General features: G+C 46.9%; 1 protein-coding gene across 3 annotated transcripts in view; it reads left to right on the top strand.

Moving 5' to 3' along the window:
• The window catches only part of SGSM1 (small G protein signaling modulator 1), a 78,277-nt gene that overhangs the window by 42,627 nt on the left and 17,383 nt on the right, over positions 1–18,267 (top strand). For all 3 annotated transcript variants that reach the window (XM_079943157.1, XM_079943158.1, XM_079943159.1), the window contains 6 exons: positions 3,359–3,488; positions 5,969–6,033; positions 7,912–8,057; positions 11,476–11,604; positions 16,489–16,671; positions 17,918–17,986. In XM_079943157.1, coding sequence (XP_079799283.1) covers positions 3,359–3,488; positions 5,969–6,033; positions 7,912–8,057; positions 11,476–11,604; positions 16,489–16,671; positions 17,918–17,986 — 722 coding nt within the window. The remainder of the gene's footprint in view (positions 1–3,358; positions 3,489–5,968; positions 6,034–7,911; positions 8,058–11,475; positions 11,605–16,488; positions 16,672–17,917; positions 17,987–18,267) is intronic.

The following is an 18,267-nucleotide window of genomic DNA, read 5'->3' as shown; positions in this document are numbered from 1 at the left end:
ATTTCCAGACCCCTCTGTCGCCAAGACAGTCTCTGTACTGTCTGGTATGGGAGGTGTGAGCCGCATATGGTCCTGAGCACTTGAAATGGGGCTAGTCCAAATTGTAAGTGTACGATGCACACTGGATTTTGAAGATTTTGTACCAAGAAAAAGAATGTAAAATATCTCATTAATTATTTTATATTGATTCTGTGTGAAAATGATAACATTTGGTGGGACTTCCCTGGCGGTCCAGTGGTTAAGACTCTGCACTTCCACTGCAGGGGGTGCGAGTTCGATCCCTGGTCAACAATGGTCGGGGAACTAAGATCCCACGTGCCACGCCATGCGGCCAAAAAAAAAAAAAAAGATAACGTTTGGAGTTTATTGGGTTAAACAGCACATATTGCTGATTGATTTCATCTGTTTCTTCTTACCCTTTTAGTGTGGCTACTAGGAAATTTTAAATTATGCTTGTACCTCACATTGGATTTGTATTGGACAGCACCTGCCCAGTGCAGGGTTTCTCAGCCTTGGCACTGTTGACATTTTGGGCTGAATAACTGTTTGTGGGTGGAGGAGGGAAGAGTCTTATATGTTATATAGGATGTTGAGCTGCATCCCTACCCCCTAGATGCTAGTAACATCTAGCTAACTCCCAAGTCACGGACAGAATGTCTCCAGACATCACCAAGTGTCCCTTGGGAGGCCAACATCACCCCAGTTGAGAACCGCTGGTCTAGGGCAAGGATGGTTTGGGGAGACAACAGCCAGTAGGAAAACAGCTGAGAGTATGAATAGGATCTCGGGGTCTGATCCTCTAGGTTGGAATCCCGGCTCCACCACTTATTAGCTGAGTAGTCTTGGGCATGCTGCTTGAACTCTCTGTGCCTCAGTCTTCTAATCTGTAAAAGGGGATAATGATAGGACTTGAGCTCGGGAAGTGACAGCTCTTCTTAGTGGGAAGAGAAGGGGGGCCTTTATTCAAAAAGGTGAGGCTTTGAGTAAGTTATGTTACCATTCTGAGCCTCACTTTTCTCTTCTGCAAAATAGGAAAAAAAAATGCATCCCTTACAGGGTCGTTAGGGATAAGGCAATCCCCTGCATATAGTAGGGGATGTGCACCGAGCACAGAGTAGGCACTTTATAGGTAACAGCATTCTTTCTTCCTCTGATCAAACACAATCCATGGGAACTAAGTGGAACAGGACAGGGGAAGGTTTCAAGGCCCAGGGAATTGGTTCTTCTCGCCTTTTCAGTGTTCCTGTCACCGCAGACCTTCCATTTCACCAGGGCTTTTTATTTTGCCTCTTAAGTTGCTTCCAGTGCTGTGGGTGGCACTTCCCCTGTCTCCGTGGGCCCTGCCTGGATGGTGGTTCCTGCGGGACGGTCCGCGTTAGTGGTGGCCAGGGGCAGTCGGTGGGCGCAGACCAAATGGGACACCACCCTCCCCACATCAAGCCAGAAGCCGCAGCCCCCCAGTAATGTCTGGGCTCTCCCCACCCCTGGGGCTGGGTGCCAGCCACCTCTGCCATGTTGTCATTTGAGTCTTGGTCCCGGGGGAGGTGGAGGCAGGAGAAATATTGATGCCCTCACACTGTCCTACCTCCGTGCTGCAGGACGCAGCTTGGAGTGTTGAGGGTTCTGTAGCAGAGGGATCCATTGATGATGTCTGCAGGGTGTGAGAGGCTGGGGGTGGAGGCATGCTTGCCACATCTGCGTGAAACTGATAAGTGCTTCCCTGAGATTGGCTGAGAACTGGGACTTTTTCTAGAACATTTTACAGGGGCCTACTGGTCTTTCTCGTCCAGCTCATTGGTGAGTCTATGGGGAGGAGTAGGGCAACAAGCCACTTTTGGTGGCCTCAAGAACCTCATTCTGTAGGCAGCTTTCTATTCTGTCAGTGGGTGGGGGCAGACGCTGTCAGCTACGGATCTGTGGCGACTAGGGGGGCCAGATCCACAGCTCCCCCTCTCCTTAGAGCCCAAGGGAAGAGGCCAGGTATTACCAGTCATCCTTGAGGAGGCATGGCTCATGGGGCGAATGAGTACCCCTCTTAATTTCCTAAAGCAGGGTTTGGCAGACTATGGCCCACGAGCCAAATCCAGTCTCATTCTGTATAGCTCATGAACTAAGAATGGTGTTTACATTTTTTAAAATCGAAAAAAAATCAAAAGAAGAATAATATTTTGTGACATGTGAAAATGATATGAAATTCACATTATAGTGTCCACAAAGGAAGTTTTATTAGAACATACCCGTGCTCATTTGTTTGCCTTTTGTTTTTGGCTGCTTTTGCATTACAGCAGCAGAGTCAAGTGGTTATGATAGTGGCTTGCAAACCCTAAAATATTTTCTACCTGGCCCTTTACAGAAAATATTTACCAAGCCCTGTCCCAGAGAAAACAACTTTTTTGCACCAAGAGACCAGGAAATTAACTGTAGAAATTCTAATGCCTGGGTCACCGGTGTGTTTGTTCTGCAGCATTGCAGATGCTGAGGTTTCCATGGACCTGGGAAAGAAGACAGTAAGGGAAACTATAAGTGCTATATCCTTGGGAGCAATTGATCGGGAACCACCAGTGTCCAAGAGTTAGGAGACCATTTGTGCCCTCTTGGTTCTCAAATGTGGCTGCTACCTCAAAACTGTTTTTGAAGCACGGACTCAAGGGCTGTATCTCCAGGATCCAGCCTGCATATAGTAGGACCTACTTTAATTCAGTAGGTCAGGGGTGGGATACAGGCATATGGCTTTTCAACATGCCCCCTCAACATGATTCTGGGGGGTTGCCAACCTATTTGAGGCTCTCTTGGTAGAGCAGCTACAGGCCCAGGACCATGGACAGTGCAGGCACCCTCATCAGTGGGGACTCCACTGGGTCCCCTTGCTGTTGGGTGGCCTGCCTCACCTGTTGAGTCAGGCTTCCTTACATCTCACCACCAGGAGCTCCCCATGAGACCTACCTCTGGGGACTCGAGGCCATCAGCCTTCCCCAGACGTCCCCAGCAGGCTCCCCTTCCTTCCTGCCAGCCTCCTATGAGGACAACTGAATGACAACATGGTGAGGCTTGGCCTCCTGCTCGGGGATTGGGCCTGTTTCCTTGGCTCTGATCTCTTTCTGTCTGTTCTCCTTCTGTCTCTTCAGCGTTCATCGGCTCTGCCCATCTGCTGGGGGCCCGAAATCTTGGTGGTGGCTTTCATTGGCTCGGATGGGCTCAAGGACCTGGTTTGGGGTCGCTGTCTCCTGCTGTGACATTCAGAGTCTTTCCCTATCCCTGTGCTGGTCTAGGGGTGAGCTGCTTGCTTTGGGGTGAGGTTTCTGTGACCCACATAGGCTTTTAACCATGGCTCTTCCTCTGCCCCTTCTACCCACCACAGTCCCCCAGGACCTGATGGATGTCTCCGTGAGCAACCTGCCATCCCTATGGCAACCCAGCCCACGGAAATCTTCCTGTTCACAGAGTGGCTCGGCTGATGGTGGCTCAACCAATGGCTGCAACCACGAGAGGTATGAGGGGCTTGGACTGTGGTTGGAGGGAACGGAAGGATTTACCAGAGATTTGCAGATGCCCATTTCTTGCCTTGCCTTGTATTCAGAGGAGTGAACATAGGCTATAGAATCGTCCATGTCTGGGTTAAATCCTAGCCATGTGAAGTCTAGCTGTTGGAGCTTCCTTACATATATCGGTCAGCATAAACAAGATTATGACGCTGTAACAAACAACCCTGAAATCTCAGTGGCTTATTACAATAAAGGATTGTCCATCGCGCATATTCATGCTGTGTGTCTATCCTGGGTCAGCTGGGGGCTCTGGTTTCTCCACATTAAAGGGCCCGGCAGATGGAGCCACCACCATCTTGAACATTGCGAATCACGGTGACTGAGGGAAATGGAGCTCTGGATGGGGTTTAACCAGTGGTTAAATGCTCCAGCCCGAGTGCAGCACTTACATTTTCACTCACACCTCATTGGCCCCACCAACAAGGGACCAGGAAGTGTGTCCTACCACACTCCTGGAAGGCAGAAGCTGGAAATATTACTTAATGACAACCAAACATGCCTCAGTTTGCTCTTCCAACAAGTGGGGATACTAATGCTTACGTCATGTAGCTGTTGTAAGGACAAGTCACATACTGGTTTGAAGTGGCCAGCACGTGTACCTGGCACATGGTGATGTTCAATAAATGACGCTTTTTAATTTATTGCATAAAGTTAAATCCCCAGATCACCTCTCTCCTTGCCCACAGGGCTTTGTCTCCTTGGAACTACGCAGCCCATTCCTGAGACTGGTCATGTTTCCCATTGACCCCGCCTGGCCTGGCCTGGGAGAATGGAATTCTTTTTTCCTTGCTGGGCCTCTGTCCCAGTGGGCGGTCCAGTCTTCAGTCATGGGCGTGTAAATGGGGGCCAGCATCAGATAAAGCCATATACTTACTTCCTGGCCTTCAGGGTGTGGTCTCCGCGCCAGCAGTACCATCACCCGAGCAGATTCTCTGTCCTTCACGCCAGACCTACTGAAGCTGATTCTGCATTTGACAAGGTCCCAGGATCGCGTGTGTACTTTTAAGCTCGAGAAGCACTGAAATGACCAGAGATTCTCACATTTTCATAGGCATCAGAATCACTTTGGGCATCACGTACTGCTTCCTGGACCACTTACTGGAGATCGTGACTGAGTAGGTCTGTGCAGGACCTAGGAATCCACATGCTGGAGAAACCCCAAGTGATTCTGTGATGACGGTGCATATGGACAATTGACAAATGCTGCTCTAACCTAGTACCTCTCATAGTATCTGCTTCCACGTCTGTAATGATAGGGAACTCACCACCTTGCAGATGGCCAAGGCCACTGTGGGGCAGCTGTCAGTGTGGTGCTGTCCTTATGTAACCCGAGGAAGCCAAGCCTCACCAGCCTGAGGGCACAAAGAGGGTGACTTTAATGTTTAATGCCTCCACGTGCATAACTGGAGGACTTCAGCCATGCCTCCTTCCCAGTCTCGCTGGGTTTTTAACGGGTGTAATATTCCTCCACTCTGTTTTCTCCAAGAATGCACAACGCTACCTTCAGCAGTCCTGTTTTCTCCATCAATTCTGAGGCCTTCTTTCAGCCAAAACAGTTCCCCCACCCCCACCCCCACAAATTCCCATGCAAGGAGAAGCTCTGAGGCATTACCGCCTTTGCAGTCAGCCAGAGTCCGAATCGCAGTCTGGCTCCACTTTGGTTCAGCGGGGTCACTTTAGAAGTCGGACATGTGGCTGTGTATGTATGGCTGATTCATTTTGTTGTGCAGTGGAGGCTAACACAACATTGAAAAGCAACCATACTCCAATCAAAAAATAAAAAGATGTCAAAACACTTTCTGCTGCTGAAAGAAACCCACTTCAAACTGGTGCAAATGAAAATCTCTTGATAGAACTGAGACATCCAGAGGTATGGTGGCTTCAGGCATGGCTGGATCGAGATGCTCCACAGAGGGATGTCTGTTTCTTTGGCTCTTGGCTCTGCTTGTGTCTATGATGGTTTCATTCTCAAGCTGGCCCTTCCTGTGCAGTAGTAAAAACGGATCCCAGCAGCTGCTGCCCTACATCCCACTGGCTTAGGAACTCACGCAGAGAAAAGAGTGTCTGTTTTCTAGTAGTTCCAACAAAAGTTCCAGGGCTGATTTTCATTGGCCCAGGTTGGATCATGTGGCACTGCCCCCCACCCCCGACCCAATAACTGTGACTCCAAGCTGAGTCATGTACTGGGTAGAATCAGCTCTACCCAAACCTTAGGGACAGAGTTGGAGAGGAGGTAACTCCCAAGCTGATAGCAGAGGAAGGGGCAGTGATGCTGTGTAGATAGAAACAGTAACACCCCCAGTCTACTTGACTGGCTGGTTGTAATCTGCTCCCTAGAGATAACGAGTTATGCTCCTCTCCAGCAAACCTGGGCTATGTGTGGATCTGTACTAAGTGTCTTTCTTTCCCTTCCTTCCTTCCTACAGGGCTCCCTTGAAGCTTCTCTGTGACAATATGAAGTACCAGATTCTTTCCAGAGCTTTCTATGGATGTGCGTATTGGCCTTATTTGCCATTGTGGTCTCCAGGGAGCATTTATTCAGTGCCTACTGCATGCCATCAATATCAGGGGAAGGAGCCTGACTCCTAGTTCCTAGGTGTCTAGTTTTGGTGAAGTTACATTAACCTTTCTTAGCCTCAATTTCCTCATTTACAGATTGGGCATAAAATGTCTCCCTTGGTCCTAAGGGGAGGCAGTGAACACTTGCTGGAAGGGGTTTGGTTTAATCACCATTGCATCTCCAGTGCCCACCTTAGAGGGTTTGTTTTCAGGATTGAATGGAAAGCGTGTATAAAGCCCCTAGCACCTGGCATTGCATGCAGTCGGTGCTTAGTAAGTGTCGGTCCCCTTCTCCTATAGGCAGAAGCAGAAGAGTAAGATGGCCTGATCCCTTCCCCAAAACTTAAAAACTAAATTCATAATACAGGCGCTCTGATTATTTCCAATTAACAGATGAGGAAACGGAGGCACAGAGAGGCAAAGTGACTTGCCCAAGGTTACACGGCTAATAAGCGACAGAGCTGGGACTCAAACCCAGGCCTGCCTGGTGGCAAAGCCTCTGTTTTTTCCACTCTGCTATTTTGATTCTTAGCAGGTTTTATTTCCCCTGTCTCACAGCCTAGATGGGGAAGATACAATGTGTGTATTTTCAGGGATTCTAGGAAAGTGTTAGTATATCCTGCTGGGGCCTGCGAAAAAACAGTGCAGGTCGCATCGGCCTGGAGAAACAGGGAAAGCATGAGCTCCCCAAGATCAAGGTTTTTGCCTGTTCTGTTACTACCCATCCCTAGTGCCTAACGCAGGGCCTGGTGTGAAGAAGGCATTGGGTGAGTATTTATGGAACCACAATGGAAGAGCTTCCTGGTAGAAGGGTTGGGGGTTGAGATGGGTCTTGATGTCATCACATGGTGTGGCTCCTCCCTGATGATGGTTGAGAGCCCAGGTTCTGGAGCCAGACAGTCTGCATTCAAATCCCAGCTCAACACCTAGCAACGTGACCTGGGCAAGTGACGCACGCAGACTGTGCCTCAGTTTCCCCACCTATAAGATGGGCGCAGTAAGAGTGCCTGCTTCACAGGGTTGTAGTGAGAATAAACTAAGTTACGTAAGCTCTGGGAACAGCTCCCTGGAACAGAGTGTGCTATGTAAATGTTAGCTATCATATCATCCTCATCGTAATCATCATGATTACCCCTGTTGTTGGTAGGGGTGAGTCCTCAGGCTCCAGATGGTCCAGGGTCCTCTCTGGGACTCGACGATGAGTTGGGGGTCGGTAGCCAGAAGGAACGGGCATGGTCAAAGCGCACATAGGCCAGCACCGGCTGAGTGCTTCCTGTGGACCCGGCACCCAGGGTGGAGCAAATGAAGGGGGGCAAGTTGGTGGGAATTGCTCGAAGGGCCAGGGCCATCTTTGAAAGCAGACCAGTGCCCGCAGCATCTCCGCAGCTACTGATTGGCCAGGGCCTTCTTTATCCCGCTGCAGTTTGAACGAGTCATCCCCTCTCTCCCATTCTCTTTCTCTTGGTATGGATTGGAGGTACCCCAGGGCACAGCAAGCCCGTGGAGTCACTGGCCTCTTCCTGCCTCCAGCCTGTGAATTAAATGCCTTGGTTTCCAGCAGAGGAGGTGCTGGGGCTGAGAAAGGTGACATGACTTCCCCAGGGTCACAGGGCTGTTAAGCAGTTAAGCCAGCAAGTGACTTTGCCTCTCCGAGCCTCACCTTCCTTATCTGGAAAAGGAGGATGACGACAGTTTGCTGGCCACGAGGGTTCAATCAGATTGCGGGTAGGACAGTACTTTGGAGACTCCGTGAGACAAGGCAGGGGGTGTTGGATGGTGGACAATGACACTTTTCCTTCCTCCCCGGTAGGGCTTGCCTACTGCAGACACCTGTCCACTGTGAGGACCCACCTGTCAGCCCTGGTCAATCACATGATCGTGTCTCCGGACTTGCCCTGCGATGCTGGACACGGGCTGACGGCCGAGATCTGGGAGCAGTACCTGCAGGACAGCACAGTAAGGCTTGGCCTGGCTCGGCCTGCCGTGGGGCAGAGACTTTGCGGGGACAGAGACTATGGGGGGACTTCTTATCATCTGAGGAATAGACCCACCTGCGTGGGGACTCAGGTGTTGTGACATCCTTGGGTTCTCCATACACAAATTGAAGGTCCCCTCCTCAAGAGTTCCAACACCCACAGCCTGCTTCTGCCCATTGGGATGAGGATCAGGGAGGGTGGAAAATACATATGTTTGCCTGGAAGGAGTAAAGAATGAGTCAGCCAGTAAGCATTTATTAAGCATCAGCTGTATGCTTGGTCCTGTATGATGTGCTGTGACTTCCCGGCCAGAAGAATTTACAGTCCAGTTGGCTACTTAGAATGATGAGAGTAGCTAAGTTAGAGGGAGGCAGCTGGACCAAGGAAACCCCACCACTACATGAAACCCTTTTCTCTCATCTTTGTCCTAGGGCTTGAGAATTCTACCATTAGCTATTTCACCTGGAGATAGATTTCTAAGATTTTCTTATTAGAGTACAAATATTCCTGGAAGGGAAATGTTTATGTGTGAAAAGAGTTTCATGGAGAAATAATTTGGGAAACAAGCTTAAACAGCTTTCTGTATCCTGCAGGACTTGTCAGAGCCTTGGCTATGCTGATATGCTTGTCACGCTCAGGAAATTGGGGGAGTGTGGGAGAGCATATGGAACGTTCCTTCCAATGTATGTGGCCACAGGGACCTTCGTTGGAAAAGTACCACATATGGTGGAAGGCAGAATCCACTCTAAGAAATACTGGTTTGCTGCCAAGTGCAGGCTCTCAGAGGAGATACCCATTTCCTCCACGCTGGGTAAATGCGGTGGCTCCGTCAGCTGCGTCCCTCCTCCCTGGGGAGGGCCAAGCTGGTGAGCACCTGGCTCAGCCTGGCTTCCCCACGTTGGGGGAAGGTGCTATTCTGTGTATTAATCTGGGGATGCCAGGAGACTCAGTGGGAAAAACAAGCTGATTCCCAAACCTGGACAAGCAGAAGGGTGGTTTTCTTTTTTTGCCAGAAATAGTTGTTTTTCTAAGTTACAGGAGGAATGCCTTCTTACTGTAACAATTCAAAGAATGCAGAACACAGGCGTACAGAATTTTTTTAAAGTTTTTAAATATGATCTCTCTGCTGCACCCCCCCTAGTTCTGATCCCCTGAATTAATGAATAGTATCAGTTTGGTGTAGACCCTGTTATACATTTCCCGTACTTATACATCCACAGATACGTCTATATAGATAAAACCGAAACTCATTTTTTTAATGAGGTAACATATTTTAAGTGACCAACTTACTTTTATATCAAAGGCATCTTTCAGATCTCTAAGTAAACTATTACACGTTAGAACCTTAGCACCTTATATGTGGGTGGACCATAATTTAGTCAAATCTTCCTCTAATGATGGACATCTGGGCTGTTCCTTTTTCTTTTTTTTTTAATTATTTCAAACAGTGCTGCAGTTAACATCTTTATAAGCATATACCTTTCTGTACTAGTTCTCTTATTTTGAGGGTAGAGTCCTAGAAATGTAACTGTTTGATGTCCATTTTAAATTTAAATAGATATGCCAGCTTACCTTTCTTGAAAGGTTATAGTGTTCATAATCCCTGGCAGTCTGTGAGAGTGAGTGCACATTTCCTGAGGAATTCGAAAGATTTATAGACTTCTGGGCTCCACTCCAGGGGCTCCAGCTTTACTGATTGAGCACCTCTAAGAGTGGAGCCCAAGAATTTATAGTTTGAAAGTTCCCCTTCCCCAGGGAATTCCCTGGCAGTCCAGTGGTTAGGACTCCGTGCTTTCACTGCCAAAGGCCCGGGTTCGATGCCTGGTCAGGGAACTAAGATCCCATGGGCTGCGTATTGTGGCCAAAAAAAAGAAAAGAAAGTTCCCCCAATGCTCCTCGCAATCTCCCCAGTTTGGGAGGCAGTATCCTAAGGACAAATTGGCTGAAACAATAAATAGTCAAAAATGAATATATTTCATCTAACACTCCTCCAACCCTTTCACAATCTGCTTGGTTGCATCGTTGTGTCAGGGAGGACTGCACTGCAGTAACACATAGTCCCTGCTATTTTAGTTGCTTGACACCATAGAGGTGTATTTATTGCTCACTTAACAGTCCTGGGTGGACATTCCTGGTGAGTGGGCATCTCTCCTCCCTCTAGAGGGTCAGGGATCTCTCAGTCTTGTGGCCCCACCATCTTCTGGGGCCTTGTGGTCATCTGCTTCCAGCCAGCAGAGGGGAAATGGAAAGCGTGAAGGGAGTACACCCGCTTCTTCAAAGCCCTGGCTTGAAAATGGATTACATCACTTCCTCTTACATCCTTTTGGCCAGAACCCAGTCTCATGGCCACACCTACCTGCAAGGGAGGCTGGGAAATGGAGTCCCGCTATGGACTCCGGGAGAAGAGAACACAGATTTTTGATGAAGCGTTCACAGCCTCAGCCCCAAATAGCTCCCTAATTTTTATACAGCATTGACAAGGCTGTCAATACAATATGAATAAAAATTCCTAACAGGAACAAAATGGCTGGTTTTGCCATTGTGGTTGGGTACATTTAAGACTAGTGTTAAGAAATGAAACATGCTTTTAATTTTATAATGTGAAGTAAAGAGGTGGGAGGAAACAGGACCCTAGTTCCCTTCAGGGTAACCTTCTGGCAGTCATTGGCACTTTACACACACACACACACACACACACAGATAGGACCCTCTGGTCCCCCAGCGTGACTGCTTGACAAATTGTATCTGCAAAGCCTTTGCCTGGAAATGAATTTTTAAAAAGAAAGAGGACAAATCTATTCCACAGTACAACAAACAGTTGCTAAAGTCATTCTTGTGTGCACAAAAGCTATTAGTGTACGAAGAATCAGATGGAAATGGTTCCTTTTTGGTTTAATTCGCTTTAAAACAATTTTCTTAGTGCTGAGTCAAGATTAATAACTCCGAGATAATATTCCCCAATAAGCACAGTACACAAAATTGACTAAAAATTAAGTAGAAATGTTAATTCATTATATTCTGACCTTTGGGGTTTGTTTTTGTTTTTTACAAAAATGGGTTCACCCTCGACCTATTCTGCATCTTATTTTTTACACTTAACAATATACACTGAACGTCCTTTTATGTAGGTTCTCATAAATGCGCCTGCTGCCCAGTTACTCTCCGTGTGGTATTCCCACGTGGGGATGCAGCATTCCCCCATTGGTGGGCAGTTATGGGGGTTCCTGGGGTTTTGCTTTATTGTATGATGCCGCGATGGATATCTGGGCTCATGTGGCTTTGCTTGTTCACAGCATGATCACTGAGGGCTAAGTCTGAGAAGCGGGACTGCTGGGTCACAGAGTCCATCCCCTGGTTTCCTCTTGAGCAAATCCTTTGTTTCCCCGCACCTACCACAGAGTTACCAGGAGCGAGAGCTGCTGCGTCTCATCTACTACGGGGGCATCCAGCCAGAGATCCGCAAAGCCGTGTGGCCCTTCCTCCTGGGCCACTACCAGTTTGGGATGACAGAAACAGAAAGGAAGGAGGTTGGTTACCCCTGATGGGCAGTGGGGTCTTTGGCAGCAAGAAGACCCAGGTAATGTGGGGCTGGGGGAGCTCTGGTCCCATGGTGGACCAAGGTGGGGCAGGGAGATGTTGGGGAGTCAGGAAGCTTGGGGGCAGCGCAGTCCAATAGAAACACAACAAACGCCACAGATGTCATTTTTTTGAATAACTTTTTCATTTTGAGATAGTGATAGATTCACATGCACTTGTAAGAAATAACGCAGAGCTATCTCATCCTTTATCCAACTTCCCCCAGTGGTAACTTCTTGCAAAACTATAATATCACAGCCAGGGTATTGACATTGACGTAGATATACTGGCAATGTATCAATCTTTACTTTTACATTAAAGTCCATATTTTATTGCGTTTCTTTTTTGTTGTTTACAATAAATATGTATATATTTTTAATTGAGAGATAGTTTATCTGCAATATTATATTAGTTTCAGGTATTCAACATAGTGATTCAAAATTTTTATAGATTATACTCTATTTATAGTTATTATAAAATATTGACCATATTCCCTGTGCTGTATAATATATCCTTATACATATGTGTGTGTGTATATATATATATATATCAATCTTAATCAGGCTTTCCATTTTACTTGTACTCGTGTGTGTGTCTATTTAGTTCTCTACAATTTTATCACACGTGTGGTTTGGGTATCACCACTACAGTCAACATACTGAACATTTCCAGTGCTACTAGGGTCCTCGTGTCCTTTTATAGCCAAACCTCCCTCCCTCCCACTCACTCCCATCCCTAACCCCTGACAACCACTGATCTATTCTCTGTTTCTATAACTTTGTCATTTCAAGAATGTTGTAGAAATGGAATCGTACAGTGTATAACCTTTGGGGATGGACTTTTTCCGCTCAGTGTAAATCTGTAGCAGCTCATCTAAGTTGCTGTGCGTATCAGTTCTTGATTCCTTTATACGGCTGAGTAGTGTTCCACAGTATGGATGGACCACAGTTTAACTCCACCTGTTGATGGAGAGGCAGGTTGTTTCCAGTTTTTTGGTGATTACAAATAAAGCTGCAGTGAACCTTCATATACAGGTTTCCATGTGAGCATAAGGTGGAATAAATGCTCGAAGGCAGTTGCTGGGCCCCATGGTAGTTCACACTTTGTTTTGTTTTATAAGAAACCACCAAACTTCTGCAGTGGCTGTACCATTTTATCTTCCCGCTAGCACTGTAGGAGCGATCCACACCTGCATCCTCACCAGTGTTATCACTAGTTTTTATGTTAGCCACTTACAGGAATGTGTACATGGTATTTCATTGTGGTTTTAATTTGCGTTTCCCAATTGACTAGTGATACTGAACATCTTTGCACGTGCTCACTTGCCATCTGTGAATCTTCAGTGAAATGTCAGATCATGGCTTCTGTTCATTTTCTTGTTGAATTGTTTCATTTTTTTATGGTTGAGTTTGGGAGTTCTTTTTATGCTCTAGATATTAATTCTTTGTCATATATGTCATTTGCAAATATATTCCCCCAGTCTGTACCTTGTCTTTTTGTCTTCTTAACAGGGTCTTTTGCAGAACAAATTTTTAGATTTTTGAGGAGGTTCAGTGTATCAATTTTCCCTCTGAGGGATTGTACTTCTGGTGTCAAGTCTAATAATTTTTTGCTCAGCCCCAAATCCTGAAGAGTTTTTCTCCTATTTTTTCCTAAAATGTCCATGATCCATTTTGAGTTCATTTTTGGATATGGTGTGTCATTTAAGTCAAGAGTTTTTGTTTGTTGGTTTGGTTTGGTTTGGGTTTTGCCTCTGGATGTCCAATTGCTTCAGCACCATTTGTTGAAAAGGCTATCCTTCCTCCATTGAACTGCTTCTGCACCTTTGTGAAAAATCATTTGGAGTACATTTGCAACAACATGGATGAACTTGGAGGGTATTATGCTTAGTGAAATGTCAGGCAGAGAAAGACCAATACTGTATGATATCACTTATACTTGGAATCTAAAAAATAAAGCAAACTAGTGAATGGAACAAAAAAGAAAGAGACTCACAGATATAGGGAACAAACTAGTTGTTACCAGTGGGAAGAGGGAAGAGGGGAGGGGCAAGATAGAGGTGGGGATTAAGAGGTACAAACTACTATGTATAAAATAAATAAGCTACAAGGATATATTGTACAGCACAGGGAATACAGCCAATATTTTATAACTATGAATGGAGTATAACCTTTAAAAACTGTGAATCACTGTGTTGTACACCTGAAACTTACGTAATATTGTGAATCAACTATACCTCAATTTTAAAAAAAGTGAAGGAGAAAAAATCAGTGGGGCTTATAGAGTGGCATCTATTTCTGGATTCTCTATTCTGTGCCTTTGATCTAATGCCACACTATAATTAGTAATCTTCAGGTAATACCATACTGTCTTCATTACTGTAGCACATATGGAATTTTAAATGTTTTAGTAGTTACATTTTAAAAAGTAAAAAGAAACAGACACAATTAATATTTTTAAAGTTTTAATTTTAACATAATTTTAAGTTCATGCCAAGTTGCAAAAGTTGTGATGCAGAGGTCCTAGGTACCCATCACGCTGTTTCCCCCAATGGAAACATCTTATAGAACTATTATATATAGTGTATTATCAAAACCAGCATATTAAGGAAATTCCCTGGCGGTCCAGTGGTAAGGACTCGGCACTCTCACTGCCGGGGCCCTGGGTTCGATCCCTGGTCAGGGAACCGAGATCCCAAAGGCCTCGCAGCCAAAAAAAACCCAAAAAACAAAAAAACAGAACATTAACATTGGTACAGTACAACCTAGGATTTCATTAGTTTTTGCATCCGCTCCTCTGTGTGTGTGTGTGTGTGGTTCTATGTCATTTTATCAGGGTGAAATTAATTAATAACATTTTATTTAACCCAGTATATCCAATATATTACCATTTCAGCATGTACTCAATATAAAAATTATTAGTGAGATATTTTACATTCTTTTATTCATACTGAGTTTTCAAAACCCACTCATACTTTACACTCCATGTCTGTGTACCATCCGTGCTACGATTTACTAAGTATTTGTCTCTGAATTGATTCACTTAAAAATTTATATAACTTACTTAAAAAGGCATTTTATATCCCTGCCATCAATGGAAAACCAATATGACTTGCCAAAAGAGAAGGAAACTCCAAAAATAAATAGAATGTGACAAAATGAAATAATTCAGTTCTACCTAGATGTCACAGGCTGCCCGAGGCCGCTCTCTCTTTGTTTAGAAGGGAGATTATAAGGTATTAAGGATGGATTAAAGACACGGTAGTGCCAGACTGGCCTTCCTCATAATCAGAAAAGTTGAATATGGAGACTTTCTCACACTGTGGTTCCGCATGCTGAGGCTGTGCCACGAGCTGTCGAAAATGATCTCAGGACCAGCATGAGGATTCCGGTGTGGCAGGCCCCGTGCTCGGGACTGGGAACCCAGAGGTACATTAGATGAGGTCTTTGCCAGTTTAGGGGGGTTCATGCAAAATCAGATGGAGGCAAACTCAGGGGCTTTAAGAGCACAGAGGAGGCACCTCCACCGGGCAGAAGCCTACCTGAATTCTTTGAAGAGGTTGCTTTCCAGGCGAGGAGACTGAGGAAGGGCTTCTAGGAAGAGAGACGCCTGCATGATGCGATGTGTGTGTGTCTGTGTGCATTTGTGTGGGGAGGGGCGGAAGGGCGTGCGGACGTGGGTAGCTGGGACGTAAAGGACGAGGGGGGTGGGGGCAGCAGTGAGAAGCAGGGCTGGAGAGGAAACAGGAGGAAGACTGCAGAGTGGGAGATGGACAGGAGGGGCCAGGCTGGGACAAGCAGGTACCAGGAAAGAAGCTCATCTGTGTGAGGGGTCCTGGAAGCCTAGCCTAGGATGGCAGTGGGAACAGGGAGGTGGGCTTGGATGAGTCTTCGGGAGGTCAGTGGGAGGGAGCTGCGCATGACAGGCTTGGGCAGGGTGGACCCAGAGCCTCTCTCTGGAAGTCCTGACTAGCTAAAGGACGCCCGCCCCTCCTAACCCTGGCATGGGCAGGCTCCCTGCCCTCCCTCTTCTCCTTCCTGCCCCCTCACACCCTTTCGTCAGCTTGTCTGCCCCACATGTGCCCAGAGGTCTGGCAGATTCAGAACCTCAGTTACCTGGGCTGTGCAACACAGAAATGAAGTAAGCTCCGATCTTCTCTGCTGAAATCTCACAAGGGAAACACTAGAAACCTGTGGCCCTTCTCTAAAGCCATTGCTGTAAGTAAAGGAAAGGGTCACTTTTATTCATCTTTGTGTTCTCAGCACCTACCCCCATGCTGGGCACCTGGGAGGCCCCTGGTAAGTGCATTGAGTGACTGGAGGAATGGACAAATGAGGCATCTTGCTCATCTTATGTTTCGTATGCCTAGGTTGGTGCCTAGCACATAGTAGGTACTTATCAACTTAGATGAACAAGTGAATGAATGAATGAATGAATGAAGTAGGAAAAAGGAAAAGAAGGTAATAAAGAAGGAAAGGAACAGTCTGCTCATTTTAGTATCCCCAAGGCTTAGTATACTGCCTGGCACAGAGTAGGTTGTCAACAAATATTTGAATAAGTGTATGAATGAATGAATGAATAAAAGAAGGAAGATAGGAAGGAAGGAGGGAAAAATGGAAAGAAAGAAGTTGCCTTGCTCACTTTTGTGTATCCCCAGGGCCTAGCCAGTGCCCGGCACATAGTGTTCAGTTAACGTCTGTTGGGTGTTAACTCCATGAAGTTGGATGGGTGTTTCTAGGGCTCAGGGTCCCAGGTCAGAGCCACCATCTTCTGGGTTGGGTTGGTTGTCCCCTGGGATCCCACCATTCCAGGTGACCGTGCATCTGCCTTGGCAGGTGGACGAGCAGATGCATGCCTGCTATGCGCAGACCATGTCCGAGTGGCTGGGCTGTGAAGCGATTGTGCGGCAGAGGGAGCGGGAATCCCACGCGGCCGCCCTGGCCAAGTGCTCTTCGGGGGCCAGCCTGGACAGCCACCTGCACCGGATGATGCACCGGGACTCCACCATCAGCAATGAGGTGACGGGTGGCTCCCCTCAGGGAGCAGGGGGCGGGGCTCTGCTCCATCAGGCTGTTGTAGGAAGGGTGAGGGCTGGGTGTTTGGGGCCTTGGGACAGAGTCTCACCCCTGGCTTTTAGGTGGAAGGTGACTTTGGAGTCACACAGACCTGACTTCAAACTCCAGCCCCTTCATTTCTTAGCTCTGGGGCTCAGACAAGCACCTTTACTTCTGGGCCTCAGTTTCCTCATCTATGAAATGGGAATGATCATTTGTATAGGGGAGATTTGTGTACCACTCAAACAAGCTAGCATATATAAAGTGCCCAGCACAGTGTTAGACTTTCATTTGTTCAGCAAATGCTGTTGAGTACCTACTATGTGCCAGGTACTGTCAGGAATGTCAAGAATGCTCCAGTGACCAGGTCAGACATATCTGTCCTGATAGAATCTCCAGTTTAGCATCCCAAAGCAGGGGATGAAAAGAAAGTCAATTCCCTTCACCAGTGGTAAATTCATCATCAATTGCCACACTAATACTGTGTCACAAACAACCCCCCAAAGCCAATGATGTCCAACAGTAAACATGTGTTTTTTACTCATGAGTCTGTGGGTCAGCCGGGCAGTTCTGCTCAGCTAGAAGGTTTGTTGATCTTCGTTGGCCTCTCACATATCTGGGGTGACTCGGCCCTGCTCCTCACTTCTCATCCTCCAGCAGGCTAGCCTGGCCATGTTCTCGCAGTGAAAGCAGATCTTAAAGAGAGAAAGCAGAAATGCACAAGCATTTTTTTTGTGTTTGCCCTGTCGAGTTTGCTAACACCCCACTGGCCAAAGCAGGTCACTTGGCCAAGCTTAGCATCAGGATAGACAGAAGCTAGAAGTTATAGGGCAAAAAGCACGTATACAGGGAAGGAGTAGAACATAGACATGCATACAACCAGTCCTTTGAGTTGAACTAAAATATTAGTTGGAAGTCTCAAGTGCAGAGCAGTTAAAGGTGGGGTTCTCTGGTTGTGGGTGGGAGGTGGAGGTCCAGTGGCTGCTGTGGCCTCCGAGGAGGCTCCAGGGAGTAGGGAGTGAGCCGCCGCCCCACTTTTATTTGATAGGTAGGAAGCTGAGGCCCTGAGAAGGGACTTGCCTGAGTCAGGGGCAGAGATAAGACCACACTTACTGACTTCCAGCCCAGCAGCCCCTCCTGAGCTCAATGTGGGGACCCTGAACCCGGATGCAGCCTCACCCTCACTCCATCCTACCCCTTTTTCTCTCAGTCCTCCCAGAGCTGCAGTTCGGGCCGCCAGAACATCCGCCTGCAGAGCGACTCCAGCAGCAGCACACAGGTGACCTCCCGGAGGCTCCGCCCCTCCCCACCCATCCCCCTCCCTCCAACCTGGAATAATGGGACTGGAGGTCCTTCATATACAGGTCACTCATGGTTGATCTGTTTTAGCTTTTTATGCTAGCATTAAAAATTGAAGTTTTACCTACACGAGTAATACATGAATCTCTTTTGCCTGTTAAAAAAATTAAAATATTACAGAGAAAACTAAATTTGGCTTTGACCATCCCTAATCCCCACGTGCCCTCCCTAGAGATAACATTGCTATCTTCAATTTGCTGT

The sequence above is a fragment of the Stenella coeruleoalba genome, assembly GCF_951394435.1.
Source record: "Stenella coeruleoalba genome assembly, chromosome: 14".
Taxonomy (NCBI): domain Eukaryota; kingdom Metazoa; phylum Chordata; class Mammalia; order Artiodactyla; family Delphinidae; genus Stenella; species Stenella coeruleoalba.
The sequence above is the reverse complement of the archived record's forward strand: the minus strand, read 5'-3'. Positions and strand labels throughout refer to the sequence as shown.